Source organism: Columba livia, chromosome 9, assembly GCF_036013475.1.
Source record: "Columba livia isolate bColLiv1 breed racing homer chromosome 9, bColLiv1.pat.W.v2, whole genome shotgun sequence".
In the NCBI taxonomy this organism is placed as follows: domain Eukaryota; kingdom Metazoa; phylum Chordata; class Aves; order Columbiformes; family Columbidae; genus Columba; species Columba livia.
Window position 1 is genome coordinate 894,031 of NC_088610.1, and position 24,064 is coordinate 918,094.

The 24,064-nt window shown below is 49.1% G+C and overlaps 1 protein-coding gene across 1 annotated transcript in view; it reads left to right on the forward strand.

Annotated features, from left to right (window-relative positions):
• Positions 1 to 1,878: 1,878 nt before the first annotated feature.
• The window catches only part of ARHGEF26 (Rho guanine nucleotide exchange factor 26), a 40,572-nt gene continuing 18,386 nt past the window's right edge, over positions 1,879 to 24,064 (forward strand). The window contains exons 1-5 of the mRNA XM_065073375.1: positions 1,879 to 6,057; positions 7,494 to 7,533; positions 9,524 to 9,669; positions 14,944 to 15,000; positions 18,524 to 18,684. Coding sequence (XP_064929447.1) covers positions 4,981 to 6,057; positions 7,494 to 7,533; positions 9,524 to 9,669; positions 14,944 to 15,000; positions 18,524 to 18,684 — 1,481 coding nt within the window. The 5' untranslated portion in view covers positions 1,879 to 4,980. The remainder of the gene's footprint in view (positions 6,058 to 7,493; positions 7,534 to 9,523; positions 9,670 to 14,943; positions 15,001 to 18,523; positions 18,685 to 24,064) is intronic.

A 24,064-nucleotide genomic window follows, 5' to 3' on the forward strand; every position in this document is an offset into this window, starting at 1 on the left:
TTACCGAGATGGAATTCACTGTCAGAATTTTGAATGTGTAAGTGGAATCCTGAAACTGGACGAACAATGGACATAAATGAACTGGAGATGAATGGACTCCGGTTTCCGTTTCACAGGTCTCCTGTAAAATTCAGATGCATTACACATTTGCAGAACAAAAATTAGAAATAGGTGTTACTTTTGGAAAGTTTGATAAGCTTTTACAGAAATTGCCTTCTTTAACAATAGGCCTAATCCTACTGGGCCTAATTATCTACATTGAAGCCCATGGGAGTTTTATTAGTGAAAGTATTGCAGGTATAAACTTTTTTGTGAAATAAAAAGTAACAGCAAAGGAGGACATATGATTCAAGCAAGACAGGAAATGATTTTCACATCCAAATTTAAAATCCGCCACATGCCCACGGTTTGGTTGCTGCAGGTGATCTGGAGCCGCTCCTGATGCGGTTGGTGCGTGAGGAGCCGTTCCAGGAGAGGGTCCCGGGTGGGCAGGAACAGCGGCCGCGGTGCCAGTGAACCAGGGTTCCCGCTGTGGTCTGCAGACACCACACCCCCAGCTCCCCGCGCGGGTCGGGAGGCAGCACTGCCCGCGCCTGTTTCTCAGGCACGTACAGTCCATTTCTTTGCAGATTAAACAGCAGTGAGACACTTCCCTGAGAGCCTTCAGCCCTTCTCCGCTCATGGGGACCGATGGGGACAGATGTTACAGCCAGTTGCAGGGTTCCTGAACATCTCTAGGTGTTCAGCTGTAGCCCAGCACACAGCAGAGAGACAGCCCAGAGCTCCATGATCGATTCTAAACAGGTTTGACATTGAACGTACAGTGTCCAGGTACTTCTGTTCCTCTTGTGTTGTTGGTCGGAAAGCACAGCTTCAACTCGAGAGTTTTTAGACATCTCCCGTAAATTACTGCATGAATGTTTCCATTTGATTTTTACACTGAGATCTTACGAAAAGGTACCTGTTAAAACCTGTCACGTTTCTAAAGCCGTGTTTAGCCTCGCTGACTGATACTTGTTGGCTTGTTACCTTGAGACAATCTCTCATTTGTATCCAAGTGAGAAATGCAATTCTGCTGTACTGAGTTGGAGAGCAGAAAATGGTGTATTTAATATATCTAAAATACATAGAGTATGATAGTGATTAGACTGCCATGTATTCAGAATTCTCCTGCAGGACACATACAGTGAGCACGGCATTTGTGGGGCTGTGAAGAACAGACATTTAGTTCACAAATAAAGCCACAATCTCACTAATGCGTTTTCTCTTTGATTTCACAAAGAGGAAATGTATGCTTTAGGTTTGGATGTGTGGAAAAGGTGAATAATCCGCCATTTTCTCTGTTAGATTTTCAAGGAATAACCGGGTTGACCGCTGGAGATACCTGCGTGTCTCTTAGTCTTCGCCTGTCCCGTGCTGGCTGTGCTAAGCGTGGTGCGGATGCGAAGGAGGGTCGGGGCCGGCAGGGACAGAGATGCTTTCTGCTGGGGTGCAAATTCATAGCACTGGCTTTTCGATCTTCTGTACTAGGTAGGAAATGGTGGATCGACTTAAACCTTTCACTAGGAGATGCTCAAGGTCACTAACTGGATTGACCTGAGTGCAGCGGAGACCCGGCTGAGAGCTTTACACGTCTGGAAATACCTCGGGGACTTTATACCGAGACCGTGCTTTGTGTGAGGTGTTAGTAGCTGCATTTCATTTCTTCTCCTAAAGTATGTAGTTGATTTTGCTTCTCTTATGATGGCAGTTTTATTGTAGTTATTTTTTAGTGTATATGAAATCGAACCACCAAGGTGGCTGTTCAGAAACAAACATTGTTCTTGTAATTGCATCATGCTTAATAAGTATGTGGAAGGGAATAATCTTGTAAAAGCTGATTAGCTCAGTTATTAATAATTAGGATTTACGAGTTAAGTAATATGCTGCAACTATATCCAATTCCTTGGCAATTTCATGTGGAAAGCCGAGAGATTATTTGAGAAATAATGCTGTGTGTGACGTCTCTTTACGACGGACGCACAGGCTGTGGAACCTGCGTCCTGGGTGACGCCTGTGGCCTCTCCTCGTGTGCTCGGCCGCTCGGGGCTGCTGCGCCGATCTGGAGTGTCGTCTCACTTGTGAGACATACAGATTTGTCACTTTTAATTCCATTGTACTTTGCTTAATTTTATTCTTAGTAAGACCTGTTTTGCCTGCATTCTTCCGGCAGAAGAGTTAATGCACCTGAAGTTTATGTGTGCATACCTATGGTTGACTGCTCCTTACATTATTTTCTCTATTTTTTCTGAGTGCTTACTACCTACTAAACAGGCTTAGCAGAAATAATATTTTTAGTATCTTTAAAAAGATAATAGAGCACTTTTAACCTACTGTGTTTTCTCTGATTCAGTGATATATGAACTCTTGCAAGTCTGGAGGGAGCAGTTACAAATCTCACTGTTTTCTCTGCCCCTTGTCCCTTTGGGTTTAGCCAGGAGCTTGAGTGGGTGCCCAGCTCCAAATGAGCGGGTTACTGTGTTGAACGTGCATTGGACAGTTTACACTGTAGAAGTGGGCTTGTGTTGATGCAGCAGAGTGAATTCTTGCCTGTGAGGCTTCCCCTGGTCCTTCCTGCTCCCAGTCCGTGCTCACGTGTCAGTTGGGACATCGCTTGGACAGGCCTTGCCATAGTTGTCATCAGGTCTGATGACAGCCCTTTTTTTGGTTATAGTTCTCTCCTCTTTTCTGATTAAATTCCTTTCTTGCAACAAATGCAATCATCACCTCAGCTTTCAGACTTCCTAGTTATCGCTTCAGTATTTGGCATCTGCCAAGGAGAAACCCAGTGGGGATTTTGGTTGAACAATGAACTGTCCCCCTCGCTCCTGCCAGCCGTGGGGACTCGAGCAGCGTTACAGACCTCTGTGCTTTCCTGTCCAGAGGAACCGCCCGTGTCACAGCTGCTCGGTGCAGGGCTGCTCTGCACCCCGGAATCCCCCGCAGCCCCCCGGCCGGGCTCCAGCGCTGGGGAGAGGCCTGGGGGGCTGCCAGGGGGCACCTGCCTTGTGCTGTGCTGCTGGTGGCGTCCCAGGCCCATTCTGCACATCAAAGCTTTGTGTGTTCCTTTCTTCCAGTTAAAATCTGTGGCAAAATCAAGCTGGCATCTTGCAGGTAATGAAAGCAAAGTGCCCTCTCAGCCAGGGGGAGGAAGCAGTTCAGCCTAACAAAGCCGGCGCTGGCCCCAGCCGCTTCACGGCTTCCTGAAGCTCAGTTAGATGTAAATGAGCTCAGTGTTTCAGCACTGGTTTGGGCGGCACAAAACCGCAGAGCAAAGGCCAAGATTACCAGGAATAGGGATGTCCTTTGGTGCTTCGCTGTGCCGTCTCCAAGCCTCTGGATTGCAGAGCGGAGCATCCTCAAGTACTGGAGGTATTTCTGTTCTGCTGATCTGATCAGATGCATCACACAGGAACAGCAATCGCACCTAGAGTTGATCTTCTGTGCATTTGAGGGAAGCCTGACAAATAATTCAGTTTTGTGGTTCAATACTAGGAAAGCATTCTAAATGATTTTTGATGTATCCAATGTGACAGTTAATAGCAGAGCTAAATAATTACTCATGCTAAATTGTCCACATATTGCGACAAGTTGGCTTTGAAAATATAGGGATAATTATGTTTTTCCAACAGAAGGGGAGACAAATTTAACTGCAGAGAAGCAGATAGTGAAGTGAGCGCATGTTGTAATCATTACTAAATGTAACAGAACATGAAAAGCGTCTGTATGGCTGAGTTCAGGGACGCGGCGGGCGCAGGACGCGCGGCGCGGGCAGCGGTGGCCTTGGCAGAAACGCCAAGCACGGCTTCTGTTTTACTTTTTAGAACCTACTCCGTTCTCCTTTTATCTGTTTATGTAATGTACCCAAGTCACAGTTAAGTTTCAACGTTTTTACGGGCGCAGGTTTTTCAGGGTGATGTCATTTGTCAGAACTGACAGCAGATTCATGGTTTATGTCCTATTTTCTTACCAAAAAGCTGCTCCTTTTCCCAGCTGTGCTTCATTAGCCAACAATACACCAGCCCTAGCTGGCCAAGTCCAGCACCTCGTTAGACTAACAAGCAGGTGTGTGGGCACGGCTGAGGTGGCACATGGGATGGCATTTCCAGACACAACTCCTGTTGATGGGCACATGGCAAGTGTACAATCAAACATTGCCCTTGTGTGGAGGGTGCTGGTGCGTTCCTGCAGCAAAAAGCCTGGAGGGGTCATTATTCGGGACTGCAGGGGCTGGAAAAGGCCTGGAGGCCGCTCTGCTTCCCTGTGCACCACCACGGCTCCAGAGGTGGGGCCTGCCCACGGCAGCCCACGCTGCACACGAGCGGACGCTAACGCGGAGGTAAACGCTCCTCCTTTTGCCGCTTTGCCCGGGCTGCGTTTCGCTGCGGCCGCGCGGGCCCAGCGCCGCCCCTGCCCGCCGGCTGCGGCTCCGGCTCCGGCTCCTCCCGCCGCCCGCTACCTGCGCGCCCGGGCTGCCCGCGCTGTGCGGGCGGCGGGGGCGGAGGGCAGGGGAGGGGCCGGCGGCGGGGCCGGGCCGGGCCGGGGCAGCACGGCGGTGGCCGCGGCCGCAGGGGCCGGTGGGGGCTGCGAGCGGGCTCGGCGCCGCAGGGGACGCGGGGAGGCGGCCGTGCCCCCCTCCCCGGGGACGCTGCCATGAGGTGAGGCCCTGGGCGCTGCGGGTGGGACCGAGACCCGGAACGGGCCCTCCCCTCCCCGCCGCCGGGCGGCCCAGCGCGGGCTCCCGGCAGGTGGGAGCGGCGCCCGGCGGCAGCGGGAAGCGCGGGCCGGGCTGCTCTGCCTCTGCCCGGCCCGCCGCGGCCCTGCCGAGCGCTGCCGTTCGCTCCCCCCTCGCCGAACCGCAGGGAGCGGGCGGCGGAGAGCGGCGCCGGGCGGGAGGTGCTGCCGCCGCCCCGAGGTCGCGGCGGCCCCGAGCAGCGGGCGATGGATGGGGGCGGCGAGGCGGATCTCTCCCGGCACAGCGCGGCGCCGCGGTGGCAGCGGAGATCGACCCCCCGGCCGCAGCCCCGCGCCCGGAGCAAACCGCGGCCCCAGTCCTACCAGAGCCCCAGCGGACTGCTCGTCACCGACTTCCCCGTGGAGGACAGGTGCAGCTTCCCCGGGACTCAGCCCGCCGGCACCGCCAGCACCTGCCCGGGCAGCGGAGCGCTCCGGCGGCGCCCCGCGTTTTTTGGTTCCAGCATGGGATCGGTGTCCAACGGGAAGGTGCGACCACCAGCCTGCAAAGCCGTGACCCCCGAGCTGTCTCCCGAGCGGCCCTCCCAGGTGCTGGCTCTGGTTTCCAACAGTTCCGTCGGTTTTACTGCCAACGGCACCGTTCCTTCAGCGGGCGGCCAGCCGGGCCATCCCCTGCGGGTCTGCAGTCAGTCGGCGCTCGCGCCGCAGCGGGAGCGGGTTGTTTGTACGGCCGGCCCGCAGCCCTCGCCCGCTGCCAACGCGCCTTCCCCCAGGAACAGCACCGCACCAGCGCTGCCCTTGCAGTGCAGCCGGCTTTCTAAAATACCAGAAAAAGTGTCGCTGGGACCCTCCACGGTTTCCCCGGCGATGTCGCCAGAACAAGGGCTGGCTCCCCAGCGGCCGGTGTCCCCTCCGGAGCAGCCCGCCGAGCAGCCCGTGGTCCTGAGCACCCACAGCCCTGCCGCGCTCAAGGTGGGCACGCAGCAGATCATCCCCAAGAGTTTGGCTTCGGAAACAAAGGTGACGAGCAAAACCAACGGGCAGAGTGCGGCGACGAGCAAGAGGGTGCTGAAGGTCCGCAGCATGGTGGAGAGCCTGAGCCTGCCCTTGGTGGGCGACGGCGAGGACGAGGCCGAGGGCGACCTGGACAGCCCGGGGACCCTGCGGCGAGGCCTGCGGTCCACGTCCTACCGCAGGGCTGTGGTGAGCGGCGTGGACTTCGACAGCTCTTCGGATCTTAAGAAGAAAAACAGAATGTCCCAGCCCGTACTCAAAGCGGTTGTTGAAGATAAAGAGAAATTTTCGAGCCTGGGGAGGATAAAGGTAGGTTGTGCTGGTTGGTGATGTGCTGATTTGAATGGTGTAGGCTACACAGGAGCGGGATTTTTTTCATTTTTTTGTGATGTTTTCAGTTTGCTTTTTGCTGCCACTAAACTTTCTGTAGCTATTGATGGGTCTCGCAGGTCACGTACAAGTGTGGGTTGTGAAGTGAAGTGGCGGAGGCTTCAGGGGTGGGATTCTGTGGAAATCAAGGCTGTGTTGATGGCAGCCCCGCGTTTGCATTTCCTGCTGGATTTCCAGCACATCGAGGTTTTGCTTTCACAATCAAATTGACATTTTAAAACTTGCTTCCCAGAAAGTAGTAAACAGGAAAAAAAGAGGCGTTGGCCTGATGAAGTCTGCCTGGTAGAGTAAACAGACTGGCTGAACGATGAGCTGCCTCTATCTGGGCCTTGACTCTGAAAGCGTTTTTCAGAATCCGGGAGTGATTTTTAAACTTGTAGAGGCCACTGCAGGTATCTTTTTGTAGCTTCATTTTAATGCCTGCAAGTGGAGGCAGAACGCCTGTTGTTATTCTTGATTGCAGTCCCTTAGGACTAGGAGATTTATACTGAATGTTAAGTTATTAAAATTATATTATGAAGACTTACTGAAAATATTATTTTACCTGAAAATATTGTAATCTTGTATTTCCTTTTTTTTAAATATAATTTGTTACTTTTAAAAAAGTGTTTTAGTAGGTACTGCAGAGCGTTTGGAGTTGTGTGATGAAGTACTCCGGGCTGAGGGCTAATGCCAGAGCTGCTAAAATAATTATCAGCTTTGTGACAATTTTCTGCCGAGCTAGAAATGATGGTTATGGGAGCTTTTGTGGAAATGCTCCAAGTGGTGACGCAGCAGTAGCTCCGGCGGGGAGCTGGGTTGTGTGGGTTTGTGGAGGGCTTTAACAGTAAGTTATGTTTAAAACAGGAGGACGTGACATTGTCCTGCCTTTACACACACAGCTCTTTTTGCTACTAGCCTTTTTTTTAACAGACTTCTTAGCTACTTGTTACACCAAACCAGCTGGTCTGTTTCAGAGGTTTGGTTTGGCCTGGAAAGGCTGGTTTGCAGAGTCGAGGGGGCTGGTCGGGTGCAGGCGCGGCCGCTCGGTCCTGTGTGTCCCCGGAGAGCGGCCCAGCCAGCGGGTGACGCGTCCCCGGGCGCCCGGGAAGCTGTGCCGTGCTCTCGGGACACGGGAGCAGTGAAGCGCTCAGACAAATGCAGATAAACAGTGCACGAGAGAGGGAAACTAGAGGAACTTTTCACTGTCTGTGATGGAGCGGTTGCTTTCATGAATACTTGTCCAACATCAGAAGTTCATAGATTAGGGCCTGTTATTTGCTGCATAAATATCAAGTAAATAGAAGTTCTTGTTACTGTTGGTTATTTTGTGTTCTTCTAATGTGCATATGTCTCTTTTCTGTTAAAATTGTCAGAAGAAAGTGCTGAAAGGACAAGGGACATTTGATGGGGAAGGTAAGTCCTGTTCTGTGCAAACTTTTATGCTCAGTCACAAGAGAACTTAACTTGAGGATCATTTTACATACACCTTTCATATGTAGTCCAAGACTAAGTACCTTGATCTCAGCCAACTGACTGAAATAGGGAGCCATAACTTTGGCCCTAGACATACTTTAGGGAATGTTTTAAAGATTACAGAATGTCAGGCTAAAAATGGGGTTTTGCTTGAAGGGCTTCTTTTCAACTTAAACCCCCTGTCTCTCCTAAAAGATGAACTGGTGGATGTCTCCATGTCAGGTCTGTGCAGTGCCACAGCTGAGGCTGTTCCTGCCCAGTCCCTGCACTGTCCCCCTATACCTCCTAAAAGACGAACTGGTGGATGTCTCCGTGTCAGGTCCATGCAGTGCCACAGCTGAGGCTGTTCTGCCTTCTGCCCGTCCCCGCACTGTCCCCAGGTGCAGCTTGTGGCTTCTGTGGGCCGGCTTAGGGGTTTGGGCTCCTCACCTGCAGCAAACACCTGAATCGTTATTCTCCAAGTTCATGGTTCGTGCAGCTATTTTTTCATTGCACATAAGTCGAGGGTGCTGGGATGAATTCCATGGCTTTGTAATCCTTTTCTGGGCTTCAAGTTTAAGTGCCAGAAAAACATTGTCCATGTGTCTGCTTTTTTATGTTGCTCGTTAATTCGGGGCTTTGCCAACTTTGCTTCTTTTCCCACTATTTCAACAACAACAAAAAAATCTTTCCTGGCTACAAGTCCATGGAAGTTTTATTATAATAACTGCTACTCTCTTGGCTTTTTTCTGCTTAATGCCTCCTTAAGGTCATCTCAGCTGCTCTATTACCTTCCTTTTCCTCTTGTTTCCATTTTTGAAACTTTCCACTTTGTTCTGTTTGCATCACCCCATCTTACTCTTATTTTCATCTTTTCTCGCAGTCTCCTGATGACATTTTCTAGGTTCTCTTCCAATGGCTCCCCTTCGTCTGGGACTCTTCCCAACTAAAAACCTTGCGTAATGCCTCTCAGAACTGAGTTACTGTACACAATTTTCTGTCTTAAAAGTGTATAAAGACACGTTCCGGAGAACAAACACAGAAGGCCAGACCTTGTGTAATAGTCAGCCAGGGCTGTGGGTCCGAGCGGGTGGAACAGGCCCCCCAGCCCGGCCAGAGCTCCGGAGCCGCAGCCGGACCTCCGCTGCCTTCACCGTGCTTTGCCGGGAGAGCTGGGGGTTCCCGGAGCCTGGCCCGTCTGAAGTACCTTCTGAGCTTGCTTTTGTAGCAGCTCCATCCAGCTGTGGGTTATTCTGGCCTCGAGTTTCTCTGTCCTTTCCTGTCTGCTTTTGAGGAGGGTGTGTGGCTGGGGACGGTGGGAAATGGGAAGGCGTGCTCCACACCTGCCCTTCTTTGCCATTGGTATTGTTGAATTAATAGTGGCAGTACTGAAATATCTAATGAGTGTATTTTGGTTTAAGGTTCATAGGCCTCATGCTTATTCTATTTGGAATAGTTCCAACCTCAAATTTCCGAAATTTGGATCATTTCCTTGTTGAGTGAAGTGTGAAGACAGTATTTAGAGCTGGCAGAATAGAAGTTGGCATGGACAGTGGACTTAAAATGGTCTTGTAGATTGAAATAGCTAGACCTCCCGATTAGTGACTCTGCGCTGCTGACACGCGTGTTCCATTTCTAAATTGCTGGCTGATTATGAAACATTGCACAGCAAACCAAGGAAGAAAATTTGTTGTCTGTTTTTTCTTGACAAAGGACACATCTGTTCTTCAGTTCAGGCAGTGAGGATCGTTTTGGTAGCGGTACAGTGATCTATTGTTCTGCACCGCGCCATTGTCCGTCCTAAACACGATACTATCTTTGTCTCTTGGAGTTTGTGAACGGCACAGTGACATTTTCCTTTCGTTCATTGTTTAAATGTTGCTTATGATTTCTGTGAAAGCAGCTAAGCTAACTTCCTAGCAATTAACGACATACCATTGTTGTTTTATAGAGAACGCTGTATTATATCAGAACTATAAAGAGAAAGCTCTGGACATAGATTCTGATGAAGAGACTGAGCCCCGAGAGCAGAAGTCGGATGACAAGGTTGTTTTCCACTATAAGCCCCTGAGATCCACGTGGAGTCAACTGTCTGTTGTGAGTATTCGATAGCTCAGTAGCCACACAAAGAGTGTCTGTGAATGTACTGAGACAGGTCTCTTTACTGCTGCTGGAGCTGTTGGCTGCAGTTTGTCATCTTCTTTGCCCTTACAAACTGTGAGTTATCTCCAAATATTTTTTTTATTGACAAGTTTGCAACTATTCAGACATTACTGATCCAAACGCAGATGGCTCAATTTAGCTTTTTTTTTTAGGTTTTATGTGAAGTAACTTCAACAGCTTAAAGAAAGCGTAAATCATGGGATTTTGGTCAGTTTTAGTAGGTATGGGCTGGTGCTCCTGCCAGAATCAGTTCCCCTGCTTACCTGACACCCCCCTTTTTCTAACACAAGTGTTTGGGGGCTCCTGTGGCCCCATAACAGACTGGTGAGAGTAGCTGACTTGAAATCACCAAGAAAAAGAATTGGGTGTAGTTTAAGATGAAATGAAATACAACTTTGAAGTATGAAGGAATTACTGTTTCATAATTTTACACAGTAAGGTGCATTCCAGGCGCGGGTCCCTGGAGGAGCTGCGGTCTGTGCCTGCTGTACGTTACTGTGTCTGTCTGCTCGGAACGGGGCGCTATCAGAAAGCCCGAAAAGACAGATTTAATTCCCAGCACCTCTTAAACTCAAGAGTGAAATCTATACTTAAATAGGATTTAGTGCTGTTTGTTTTTTCGCGAAGCTTTGTTTTTCATTTGACAAGAGCAACATGGAAGTCCTGATCAGTTGCTGGACTTTGTTTTGCATAAATACAGTGCAGTTGTGAAAGTTCATTTTAGGGTCCTGCTTAATTATATGAAAGAAAAGCTTCAGTGAGTTACAAACAAATTTCTGCTGAATTGTTTTAAATCGCTGCGAGCCAACTCCAAGTCGATTTGACTGCATATATCTAATCAAACCATTTTAAAAGGTTTCAGACGGTGGTATTCTGTTACCCTGAGCACGGGCTGGGAAGCACCCGCAGGGGCTTTTTCTTAGTAGCTTTGTTAAAGAAAGTAGAACTGAGCCGTTGTAATCAGTACTGGCACCCTGCTGGCAGCCCTGCTAGTAAGCCGACAAATTGATGATAGCAGTTGGTGTTTCTGCAGGCTCGCCTGGTGCGTGTGCTTTTGGGACCAGAGGAGCTGTGAACGTTCTGTGTCTCTGGGGTGGGTTTTGTCCTTGGATGGTTTCTGTGGCCTCTGGAGGGATGTCCCTGCAATGAAAGGGTTGGGATGTTTTTGGTTTTTGCTAATGTGACTTGTACAGTGTTGTGGAACCTCATCTCTGTATGTGGTGTAGGAGAGCATTATTGTTACGTGACGTGATCACCTGGAGTATCTGGCTCTTGGCTGCGTGTCCCTGTCAGTCGTTCGGCCCCAGCAAGGTCTGGTGAGGCTGTTGGGGTTGTGGGGCTACGAGAGCTGTCTCACAGCTGTTCGTGACCTTTTGCGCCTCAAAGCGTTGAAATACGAATCCCTCTGATTCAATAAGTATAAAGAAGGTGAGACCACGTGGTTTTGAAAATATTTGCTTTAGATTTTCTTTCATCAAGTCAAATACTTTAAATGTAATTAATTTGCTTCATGTTGCAGGAGAGTTTGTTTCTAATGAAGTCAAATTGTTTTTTTTCTGCTTTCTAGGCAAACTAGCAGTTAAATGTTCAGCCGCTGAGGTATTTTGGAAGGAATGCTGTTCAGTAATAATAACAATAATTTCAATAACACTAATTTGTCAGGAGACTAAAACAGTATAAAGAACATCCCAGCAAGAGAACCATTCCTATGCCATACTTAGAGATACATAAACTAGCTCGGTTTTTATGATTTCTAGCACGGCAAACTTGTTCAGTGTCTTTACTTGATTTACAAGGTTGGAAGTGAGGAGTGTATGGGAAAAGGTAGTGAACTGTGGAAACAAAACATGAATCTCTTTGTGTCCGTGTTTGTAAGGCTGGAAAAGTTACGTGCTGTCAATGTGTATTACAAAGTGAGTATGGAATTGTAACAGGAGCTCAGCTGGAAAATGTCAAAACAGTGGGTGTCAACATAGGTTAGGAAAGGAGAATAATGTTAATGGCATTGATCAGCGGGGGCTGTGGTAGGAAGCGGGGGCAAGGCAGCAGACGAACCTGCTCTTTCTGCAGGACGGTCCTTGGGCCGTACGGGCCTGGCAGCTGCTGCAGGTCCCCTCGCCTTGCTGTGTGAGGGAGGCGGTGACACCTGCCTGTGGGGAACTGTCGGATCCTGCACAAGAAGGGTAATTTGAAAAGGGTGCTTCTGTCTTCTGCAGCGTCTGCATGCGTGAAATAAAGACTGAGCTCTTCAGGGAATGTTTAAAGACTCTGGAATAGGGTGCAGTTGAAATCCAGTTCCTTTCAATCTCCTCTGCTCCTCCTTAGATTGCTCTTGCAGGTGAGGCAGCAGTAGCTGAGCTGTGACCGGGTAAAGAGCGAGCTAAGCTACTGCCTCTGTTCCTCCCAGCCTTCAGCTGCTACGTTAAACATTTGATTTCGGGAGGATAACAGATTTTTCCAGGATCAGAGTCCAAAAACATCTTCCGGTATTTGGCAGAATTTCCAGCAGATCACAGGCAGTGATCCTAACTTGTACACTGTACTAAATGAATTTACTGTCCAACAAATGCAGGCTCCAGCAGCGGTTAGCTTGGAAGGGCCCTCTGAGATGGTGTTGGTCAGAGCAGGCCCTCCAGGGTGCTGTCCGTCAGGCCCTGCCGCATCTCCCACCTCCTGGCAATCCGTTGCTGCCTTTGACCACAGCGTCCGGCGGGTGGACTTTGAGTGGAAAGGTCTGTTTCTCCTTAGAGTTCAGCCTGGAGTATATGGAGCGTGTTCACTTTTCGTTAGGACTGTCAGTGCTTGAGATCTCGTACTGGAAGCAGATGTCCCATAACATAAGTAATGCTCACGGTTGTTGAAGTATTTAATATTAAATGGGTGTTTTAGCATTAGATTCTCCATTTCATGTCCTATGGGTTCAGTGTATTTATGTAGTGGTGCTTTGAGATTGTCCATGTTCTCCAAACTGCCGTCTAGCCTGGAGCTCTTGCAAGCTTTAGCCATCTCGTGTTTCATTTTTCGATCGTGTCTTTCCCTGGTTTGGGACAAGCGTGGCTGTGATTTTTCCTGTTCATTTAAAAGCTGCCACAGGTTGACGTCTGAGCCCCTCACGCTGTCACCTTTCCCTGGCCGCCTCTCGTCTGTGCTGTCAAACACCACCCACCTGGTGTTACCGTCGAGGATCTCTGGCGCTGATCTCGGCATTGCCCCTCATTTCTCTCACAGTATCAAAGGGTTTCTGTTGGTTTGGTTTATGGTGCAGCCACTTACTGTATTTCTCAAAGAAATCTTTGTGCTCGGTTCCCCCTGCAGCACGTCCGTACTTGGAGGAACTTGTTGTAGGTAACCACAGAGCCAGCCTGCCGCTCTGTCATTGTTTCCTCCTCATGTCCGCGGGTGAATGGGTCAGAACTGAGTGGCTGGAGCAAAGCCGTCTGGTGGCACCATCGGACGTTAGTAGCTTATATTAAGTTTTTGGTTGCATGGTATCACGTGTGGTTTTTAGGCTATTTCAGCTATAATGTTTTGGATGCCTCACAAATAGGATGTATGCCGAAAATAGTCTCAATTTTTGGGCCTCTTTGTAAATGTTGCCATTAAGAATATAAGGTTGACCCATTTTCATATGTGAGGATTTTCTATGTGTATTTTATATGTACACACCCATATATGACAAAATAATAATCACACAACACATCTACGGGTTTTTGACCGTGAATACGGCAGTTGCCACATGGACCTCATGGGGAATTTGCCGTCGCCGTATTAACGGGAAGCACAGAAGTCTCTGGGATGTGTTCAGAGGCATTTCCCGCGTCAGTGTATTCTTAGCAAAGTCCTCCAGTGCGTCCAGAAGAAAGTGACATGTGCTTCCTAGTGCGTGCTCTAAAGTGTTCAGGTCGTTGATTGAAAGGTACTTTGATAGTTTAATCGAGAGGCATCTAATTGGTTCGTGTGTGGTATTTTGAAGCGTGTGCTTGCGGTGATGTAGGAATCTGTTCAAAAGAAGAGCTGCTCGAACACTGGATTATTTCATTTTTATAAATACGTGTATATAGTTGGATGTGCATGCAAACCAAAGTGCAGCGCTCCTTGGTGTTCTGCCGTCTTTACTCTTGAGCCTGCTCTCCAGCTTTGTGGTGCCTGCTATGCAGGAATAATATATCCTCTAAAATTCCAGGGAGCAAGTGGAGTGAGAAGAGAAAGCTGCTGACGACGGCGCGGTAGGAGCTTTCGGAGGAGACGGGCGAGGGACGGGGCTGCAGCGCGTGTGCTGGGTGTCGTGTCCCGCGCTGCTGCTGCGGCAGAGCAGGGGCTGTGCCCGGGGAGCCTCCTGATCCAGGCCCCGCGTTCAGCGCTCCTCCGGGAAGTGCAGAAACCCCTCCTCGGTGCTTCGCTTTCTGCTTTTTAGTGGTATTCCGTTAAATTACGCAATGCACGTGGTCTGCACCAGGAAGGAAGCAGCTTCAGGGGGCTCTGGTGTGGAAGGTGGGGGCTGAGCGTGTGCCTTCGGGCTGCGGAGAACGCGGCGTGGCTGGGGTTTGTGACGGCTGCGTGTGGAGAGCTGGGCGAGCCGCGCTGGGCTGAGCCGCCCGGAGGGTGCGGAGTGGGAACAGACGTCGTCGTAGGGCTGGGGATTGAAATGTAGGGATATTGCTCAGGACTCTGCTGTGTCCGGTAAGCGTGAAGCTGGAGCGCCTCTGGAATATTTTCTTGGCCAACAAACTGCCTGTCGAGGTTGTTTGTCTGCACCTTTAGGTGTGTTTGACAAATGGGGATACTACGGTTCTTCATGCTGACTCAGCAAACAACCCTTGTGATGTAATCGTGTCCATCGAGAAATGGAACTCAAGCAGAGAAAGCAGCTTTCGTGCTGCTGTGTGTTCTGGCACCCAGGGAGGTTGTGCAGGGTGACCGTGGGTCAGGTGTGCGTGTGTTTGCTGCAGTAGTTCTGCGTTTGTGTCTTGGGATAGTTTTTAATGAAACTACTTAGTTCTTTTCAATAAGTCACTGGTTATTATTGACTTTTTTATTGCTGCTTGTGCATTACTGTCTTTCTGAGCTGGACAGATTCTTTAGCTAAATTCCTGCCTGGTGCAATGATGTGATAGTCCTGTGGTGGTATTTTTTTAATCACTTCTTTTTTTTTTTTTTTTTTTTTTTTTTTTTTAATACAAAAGATGCTAAAAATCCTTCTTTTTTCAGGTAAAGAAGAACGGATTATCAGAAGCGATCAGCCAGGAAGAAAGAAAAAGACAGGAGGTACTCTTTAAAGTAACACACGATTTTTCGCTGTTTGTTTAGGGATGCACCGCATGCCTGGTTTAATGTGTGTTTGTTGATAAGGAGATAAGTCATCACAGCGCAGTGTCCGGAGCGAGGTGTCTCCCCCCAGGGAGGATCACCACACCAAACCTCTCCGTTGCTGGTGCGTGCCGTGCGGGTCCGGCTGGTTCCTGGCTGTCCCCCCAGCAGCTGCAGGCGGTCCGGCTGTGTGCTCTGCGCGCAAGGTGTCCCATTCACCTGGCAGTTGGCACCTACATTTCTAAAGGCAGCGAGGAGCAAAGAGCCGCTTTGTACAATGCCACTTATTAGTTGTAATTAATCCTGGGAACAGTCCTGAAGGTGCAGGCGCTGTGGATCTGGTGTAACCTTTTTCCTTTCACACTGAAATGGAGCAGGGGCATCCATGCTGTCAGCAGGACACACAACCGCAGCAATTACTGATGTAGTTCTCTTATCTCTCTGTCCCTTTCCCCTTTGCTCCTTTTGTCATCTTATCCGCTTTCCTCTTTCCTCCTTTTGTCCGCTTGATCTGCTTTACCCTCCTTCTTACTTACAGGGCCTATATCAAAATGAATGAGAGGTGTTGAAAAGAATAGCCTGACCTAGCCAACTATATACCTGCAGTTCTTGAGGTATGTCCCTCAAAAGGAAAAAATAAACCACAACCAGGTCTTCTTTTGAATAGAGACACTGCCGTGGTGATTTGTTCGGTACCATTTCACTGCAGGACGTACCGCGGTGCGTGTGCCCCGGTGAGCCCTGGCGGGTGTTCTGTGAAGTCCACAGGTGTGTGTAGCAAACCTCAAATGTTCATTTGGCTGCACGACCTACAGCTGTTGTGTTCACACATGACATACAGAAATATCTTGTATTGCATACGTGAGATTTGGACAACGGTTTGTTGGGTGTTTTTATAATGCTGTTTGACGTTCTTTTGCGTTTTGGGGAAGAGGCCGTGCAGCAGCTCTGGCCACTGTTGTGCTTTTCTGCCTCCTCCTGCTGGGAAGCTTCTGAGGCACAAGGCATTTATTTCAGATGGATCCTTTAGGAGCCTTTAGTCATGTTTCCCAGAGTCACATTTACATCCCTTCAAAGAGAACGAGTTCTTTAGATGCCTCCTAAATGTAAAGGCTTTAGTATTACCCAAAACGTTTTCAAGCCTGCGGGGCTTTTCATTTGAATATTAGCTGGCCCGTTCTTTCAGAGGGAGCCCAGATAAATATTCTTAAGATGTAGTTGTACTACCGAGTCGTGCTTTTGCTGTTTTTCTTTTAAATTGCCATTTATCGATTATCTTTAATCTATTATTTAAATTGCTTTGTAGAGCACATGAGATTATTTTTGCCATCATAATATATTGTCACTGCAGAAAAATGGATTTGTTTGCTTCCTGCCTTGATGAAATGTTAATGCCATGCATGCATACACATCCCATCTTCCAGAGCACATTAGTGAGATGGATCTGTGTGCATCTTTTGCCTAAAGAACATTTGTCATATAGACAGACTGATTGGAACTAAAGTAATTTTCAATAGGTCTTTCGTTGCAAGCTGGAAACTCTCCCTGCCTGTGTGTACAAACCGCAGCGTGCACAAGGGCTCGCGCAGGCGTTCCTGCCCGTGGGGATGCGGAGCTGCCCAGCTCGGTTCCTGCCTGTGGGGATGCGGAGCCGCTCGGCTCGGTTCCTGCCCGTGGGGATGTGGAGCCGCTCGGCTCGGTTCCTGCCTGTGGGGATGCGGAGCCGCTCGGCTCGGTTCCTGCCCGTGGGGATGTGGAGCCGCTCGGCTCGGTTCCTGCCCGTGGGGATGTGGAGCTGCTCGGCTCGGTTCCTGCCCGTGGGGATGTGGAGCCGCTCGGCTCGGTTCCTGCCCGTGGGGATGCGGAGCCGCTCGGCTCGGTTCCTGCCCGTGGGGATGTGGAGCTGCTCGGCTCGGTTCCTGCAGGCGTTACTGCCCGTGGGGATGCAGAGCTGCTCAGCCCGGTTCCTGCCCGTGGGGATGCGGAGCTGCTCAGCCCGGTTCCTGCAGGCACAGCTCAGTCTCTGGGCTCAGCTGTCGCACAGAAACTGTCACAGGCACTGGGAAATGCCTCCCAGCCCCTGAATGGGGGCAGTTACTGTAGGTCAAAGTCAAGGTTGTTTCTTAGTCCTTTTTTATTCTCCAAAATGTGTTTGGGTCATGGTAAAAAGATATTCTCTCCCTTCCTTATGCTTTAGAAGCACAGTATCTGCCTTTGCCCCATTTATTTCTGACTGTGCTAATAACTTTGTTACCAAACTAGAAGAAGTCCATGAGGGTCCTCAGTAAAAGCATAACAGAACCCCTCCAGAACAATAATAATAGTAATGTCTGGGTAGAAACTAGTGAGCCGTGGAACTCTGGAGCAGTCCCTGGGTAAGTGCTCCCTTTGCGAGCGCAGCTGGGAGCAGCGCGCAGGGCGAGCTGCGCTTTGCGGGCACCGTTGGGTCGCAGGTTGCGCTGCCGCTGGGTTCCTGCCGTGTGTAAATGGTCTCTGGGTTGTCGCGGCTGGTGGAGTTGGCAGGCGGGCGGTTGAACATGGTTGTAAGCATGGAGAGGCTGCTCGTATGTAGATCAGACTTCCTTTCCTTCTAAGTATAATGGCCCTGTAGGTTTTCTGTGGAGTTGATAAGTCTTTGCATGGTATAAACCTTTGAGGCTTCAGCTAAGTAGATGTTTTGTTTTGTTCTAAGAAATCCAAAACTTGTTATTTTGTTGTGAAAATCTCAGTTCTTTGAGGAAGCCTTTTTAGATGGGCAAGAATAATTTTGGGAGCACAGTTTGGGAGCACTGAGATTCAGGGTGCCCAAGAGAGACTGTATTTGATCAAATGCTGATTACCTTAGTAGCACCGGCACTGGACTTGAACTCTGGACTTGAACGCTGTCACTGCTCAGAGATCACTAAACCCGGCTTTGCCTCTGGGCCTGCTCGCAGGGCTTTCCAGAGCAGCCGCTGTCGCTGCTCAGAGATCGCTAGGCCCGGCTTTGCCCGGGGTTCAGCTGCTCCGCAGGTGCCTGGGAAGCAGAGTTCTGGTGCCCAAGGAGTCTTTCAAGTAAATAACTCAGCAGCTGCTGTTGGGAAAGAGCAGAAGCAAATACTGGCTGGTCAACAGTATGAGACTGATACGGGGCTTCCAGTCAGAACATAGGAACAGATGTGGTTTGGTTTTTTAGATTTAAAAAACCCCAAACAAACCAAAAGCCGCTTCTCAGGACTATGAATGGGGAGTGATCACAGCTGGTGGTAAATGTTGGCTTCAAGCTGCTTGCAGTTGCATTGAAAAGGCATTTGAAAGTGTCTTTTTTTCTACTATTAAACCACTTATTTCGAAGTAAATAAAGCAACTAGCATGGAAAAGAATATTTATGTTATACTTACATTATGTTAGCTTACATTACATCCAATAACTTTTCTCTTTACCCCCCTCCACTTTTTTTAAAGCCCTGTCAGTAGTCTGTTCTTTCCCTTCCACTTCTCAGGCAATATTCGAGGTGATATCTTCCGAACATTCTTATTTGCTGAGCTTGGAGATTCTGATCCGGATGTTTAAAAACTCCAGGGAGCTGAGCCTCACAATGACCAAAACGGAGAGCCACCACCTCTTCTCCAACATCGCAGATGTTTATGAAGCAAGTAAGAAGTAAGTGTAACAATGCATTTCGCATTATTTTAATGTACGTTGTTTTGAGGTTACAATTTTTAAATTGAGTAATTATAGCTTTAAATTATTTACAATACTTTTTTGAAATGATAAGTGAGGGTTGATTGCTAGTCGTCAAAATGTCTTTCAAACAGGTAACGAAATGCAGTGTACAAAACAGTGTCTTTGGTGTTGCCGCGGAGTGAAGGAGCAGCTGCAAGGTGGCAAAAATGTAGGGCTGACAGTTGAAGAACGAGAAGTCGGCTGTTGCGTGTGGTAGTGTGGGGAGTCTTAGTTTTTTTGTAAGCTGTGCATAAATTAGCGTGGAATTTGATGCTCTGTTCTGTGAGAGCACCAAAACATGTGTGCCCTGCGGTGCTAAAGAATCGTTTAATGTAGTGTAAACAGCGGAGGTTTTATTTTGCTAATCGTAAGTTCTGGTTTTGTAAGCTGAGAAGCCCCTCAGTGTTTGTTTGGATTCTGTTTTCCTTACGTCCCTCGCAGCCCGTCCTGGACTGCTTAGTGCCTGTGCTTAGTGCTGTGCTGTGCTTAGTGCTGTGCTTAGTGCCTGTGCTTAGTGCCTGTGCTTAGTGCCTGTGCTTAGTGCCTGTGCTTAGTGCCTGTGCTGTGCTGGTGGCCGCGGGCCCTGCCTGGCCTGCCCACCTCGGCTCTCAGGCCTCGTGCTCTTGTTTGCCAGAACACTCCCTATTTCTGAAGTTGAGCAGTTGCTGACTTTTCTGGCTGTACTGATTTAGTACTGCTGCGGGTAGGCTGAACTGGACATGGCTGGTTACTCCTTTAATACCTGTTTGAACATAAAGCAGGTTCTTTATTGGAATCTGAAGGAACCACGTGAGAGTGGGAACCATCTCTTCCAGAACCGTCACACCAGTTTAAGGTGGAAAACTCAGAGCAGTGGACATGCACATGAGTTTGGCTGACTCATCTTTCTGTTACGTTTGAGCTCATATTTAAGGGGATAGGCATGGGGTTAGTTCTATCTAAATCGGTAGGGAAAGAACATAGTGTATTTTAGTGGAATTAAGCATCCTTCAAATCCAAACAGTTGGGAAGCTAAGTGTTGGTACATTAAACATTCCTACCTAATGTTGACAGTCTGTCAGTTGGGCTTAGTGTGCCCTTAGTAAATGTTAAAACCGGAGCAGGAGTTTGATCCGTGCCCTGAGGAGCTCTGGGCAGGTTTCCTCGCTGGCTGTCCCCGAGGGCTCGGTGCGCGGGGCCGGGTGACGGGCGTCGTTGTGTACGCAGCGCCGGCATTCGCTCTGCACGCCGGGGCTCCTCGTGCCGGAGAAGATCCGCTGTGATTTAGAGGTCGGGTTTGCTTTTAAGTTTTTAATAAGTTTCTTCCATACAGATTCAATAAGAAAAAAAGACACAGTACAAATAGTGCCTAATGAAAAGGAAATGTTGGCAGAGTTTACATGACACAAATGCTGAAGAGGCTGTTTTGTGATTGCTGGTAACTATTTAACGTGGTACCTGTGTGTGTCTGTGCGCTCCCGGTGTTCTTCAGGGTTATGAACGCTTCACACTCGATTTCAAAAAGTTGTGTAATGAGGCTTTGCTTTGTTACAGTTTGTTCGTTATCCTAGCCTGGTTAATAGCAAGGTCAGCAGGCGAATTACTGTGATCTGCATAACTCAAAAATAGCGTCTGTGCTTCTTAGACCTCATTTCTAGTTTGAGATGAAGCACAATGGCTGAGGGATGTGCATGGCCTAGTTAAGATGCCAGTTGATCTTAACTGTAGTGCTGTACAACTTCAAACAGGCCTGTGTTTCCCTGGGGAGCAGAATGTTGGCCTCATTTCAGAAATGGGGCTAACGGCTGGATGAGGGGTCTGTCAGGCCAGGACCATTTCTGAACCAGTCCTTCCCACCCTTACCGCTTTGGGTTTGTTCCCTTTCCTTTTGTCCTCTGTTTCCTTCTCGTAGAAACGGTGATGTTCTGAATTCTTGAGGATTAAACCTGCATTTACCTGTGTGGAACTCATCAAGTTTCACGTTCCCAGTCGTGGTCGTGTCATTTCTCGGCTTCTTTCTTTGAAGCCTCGTGAAGCCCGTGGAGTTTTACACCTGTTGTGCAGCAGGTTGACTTTGTCTCCTGAAGTTTATGAAGGAATAAGGTTTTGTTTCACAGACCGTGCGTGCGAGAGTCGTGGTGCATTGTTGATGTCACAGACCCGTCATGTATTGCAGGTGGATTGCCATCTTTCCTAGAGAGCTGAATGGAAATGCAGGGTTTCATAGCTGTTTGAGGGGTGTGGGCTTGACCTTTCCCTCTTGAATAAACCTGCCAGCTTGTTGAATCCGCTTCTACATTTCTCACTTAAAATGTTTAAAGCAGAGATGGGGCTGGGGAGAGCAATGTTTAGGGGAATTCTTACAATCCTTCTGATAACAGGCCTCAAGGGAAGTGGGGGGAGTAAGGAAGAATGGGAAAATACCGTGCCAACCTAAAATTATAATGTTGTTTTCTCTCTGGAGAGTCTGACGGTTTAAGAACTTGTTTTTTTGTAACTTGGAGTAAAAAACAAAATTTGAAACTTTTTTTTAAACTTAAATGAAAACATATTTTGTTTCCTGGGTTATGCAATGCTGTTAAACTATAACAAACTCGGGGCTGGCTTTCTACACCCTCAGTTGTGTAAATAACGATTCCAGAACAGAAACCTCTGCCTCGCTCTCTTCCCATTGTCAAGGTAGCAATCCCCATCCCTTTGTTATAAAATTGTAACTAAATACAGCATCTGCCCCATTGTACTATATTTTAAGCAGCCTTCCCTTAAAAATACACAATCTGAGTAGAACTGTAGGAGTGTGGTTATCAGTGGGTTTGGTTGCTCAGGGAAAAGTTTGAGTTAAAGAATAAGAGCTGATAGAAATACCGTCTGTAGTCAGAATAGCCCAGAGCTTGTATGGTTGAGTTGGACCCTGTTGAGTGCCGCTCTCCAGAGCCCCCGGCTGCTTGTGCTGCCCCCAGGGCCATTGCTGGGGAACAAAGGCGCCTTTGTTGGCAGCAGAACGCAGACAGCAAGGGCCGTCTCTGCTCTCGAGCTCAGCGCAATGTCTCTGGCGAAGAGCAGCAGATTGGAATAATTCGCGCAGCGTACAATGTGCTTGCTTACGAAAACATCTTGTAAGGTGCCTTCAGAAAGCTTCAGTCTTTTATTTTGCGTTTGCCTGTGTGTGACGTGGGAGCTGGTAACGGAGTGAGCACGGGATGACACCGGTTGCCGCCGAGTGGATGAGCTGTTCTGTGGCGGAGGCTGGCGGGGCCGCCCCGGGCCGGCTGGTCCAGGAAGCAAGGCCGTGCAGCCCGGCACGCCGCGCAGCCAGCGGGCGAGTCGCAGCAGCCTCCGCAGCCCCCGAGCGCCGGCGCGCCCAGCGCCCAGCGCTGCCCGGGGACGGACGCCTGGCGGAGATGGTGACACCTCCTCAGCAGCTGGGGACAGGTCCAGCCACCCCTTTTGGAGCAGAAGGGAAAGCTTGAGCGTTGTTTCTCTGCCAGTGGGGCAGCAAAAGGCAGAAGGCTTGTGGAATATCAGGAGATAAGCGTTAGCTGAAAAAGACACAACCAGAAACATTTTGATGGGTTCTTGCTGGTTTAAAACTGTGTCTTGATTTCAGTAGAGAAGCCTGTGTGGGTTTGGGAGGGAGGTTAATGCCTTATCTGAGTATCTTAATTTAATTTTGTGTGCGTGAGTATATATTGGGAACGGGCTAAACTTTCTCATAGCATTTCTTTGTAAATTAGATTAATGTTTCGCCTCTTTCCAACATACTTTAAATGATTCAGCTTGATCTTCATCTTTTTTCCATAGGAAAATAGTGTCTTAGTGCTTGGTAGAGAAGTGTGTGTACTGAATCGGTTAACCAGGCGTTAAAAACAGTACTTGTAGAGAATGCAGTTCTGTCCTTCAGTTTCTTTGAAGGATCGAACACGCCAGCCCCACACCCTGCATGTAATACAAATGTCAATACTGTGAGTAGACCCTGAGTGATTGAGGTGAACTATAATGAAAGAGAATTATGCGTAACTTATAGATCACTGATTTGATTTCCAGGTGAGACAGTGATATAAGTCATTAACATCCTTTTTCCCTCTTTGGTCTAGACTGATAATCTCTGTGTTTTATCCGTTCTTACTGTTAGCAGTTCCTGATGAAAGCTGAGCAATGTCCCGAGGGTGGGTACCCCGCTGGTGACACCGAGGTGCGAGCTGGGGAGAACTGGTGTGTTCAGAGAACACTGTTCATCCTGGCCATTTCGAAGCAGATAAGCGGCTTCCTTGTCAGCGAGGCCGAGGGGTTGTGTTGGAAATGGTGACAGAGAGATGGGAACGAGAGGGAGAAGAGCCTCACAGGTGCTCCGGAGCAGGACGTGAGGACCGGTGGCTCTGTGACCTGCAGCAGGTGCTGGGAGTGCTCAGACCGTGCTGGGGTTGGCTTTCCAGGTGTTGCAGAGCTGCTGAATCCACCCTTTGTGGGGTTTGTCCTTCTTGCAGCCTTGCTGCATAATCTGCTTTTCTGACCATCAGGCGTGTTCTGATAGTCAGGAGATCCCAGGGATTCTGGAGGACACAGAGCAGTGACTCCAAAATATGTTGGTAAGGGACGAAGAAGCAACTTGTCTTAGCTGAGACCAGGCGCAAGTCTTGCAGCGGTCAGTCTGGCTTCAGAGAACTGCCATTGCCCTTCTTGCATAGGAAGATGTGTAGCTTTGAAAAGGCACCAAGTCGTTAGTAAGCCTAGAAATATCTGTGTTTAGCAAGGCTGTCACAGCGGGAGGATATATGTGTGTTCCCTTGGCTGCTCTCGTGAATCGCTAGGTCAGTGTGCTTTGTTTCAGTGTGGTTTGAAGCTCGGGCTCCGGAGCGGGAGGCGCTCGGTGCAGACGCGCTGCAGGGCTCTGCTCTGGAGAGACCCAGCTTGGGCTGGGCAGGTCTGCGCCTGGCGTCGTTCTGCCCGGCTGTGTTTTGTGTCCTGTGCATCGTGCTGTGACTCCGGCCCCAGATGTGGCTGGATCAGTGTGAGAACCATGTATACCGATGGGGCTGTTGAGCCTGGAGAAGATGAAAGGGATCTGATCAGTGTTTATGACTATTTTCAGGGTGGGTGTCAGGATGGACCAGACTGTTCAGTGGTGCCCAACGCCAGGGTGGGGGCAATGGGCACAGACTGAAACGCAGGAGGCTCCATCTGAATACGAGGAGAAACTTCTTTCCTTTGAGGTGCCAGAGCCTGGCCCAGGCTGTCCAGGGCAGGTGTGCAGTCTCCTGCTCTGAGACATTCAGATCTGTGTGTTCATGCAGCAGATCCCATGTGGTCTGCTCTGTGACCCCGCGTGAGCAGGTGGGGC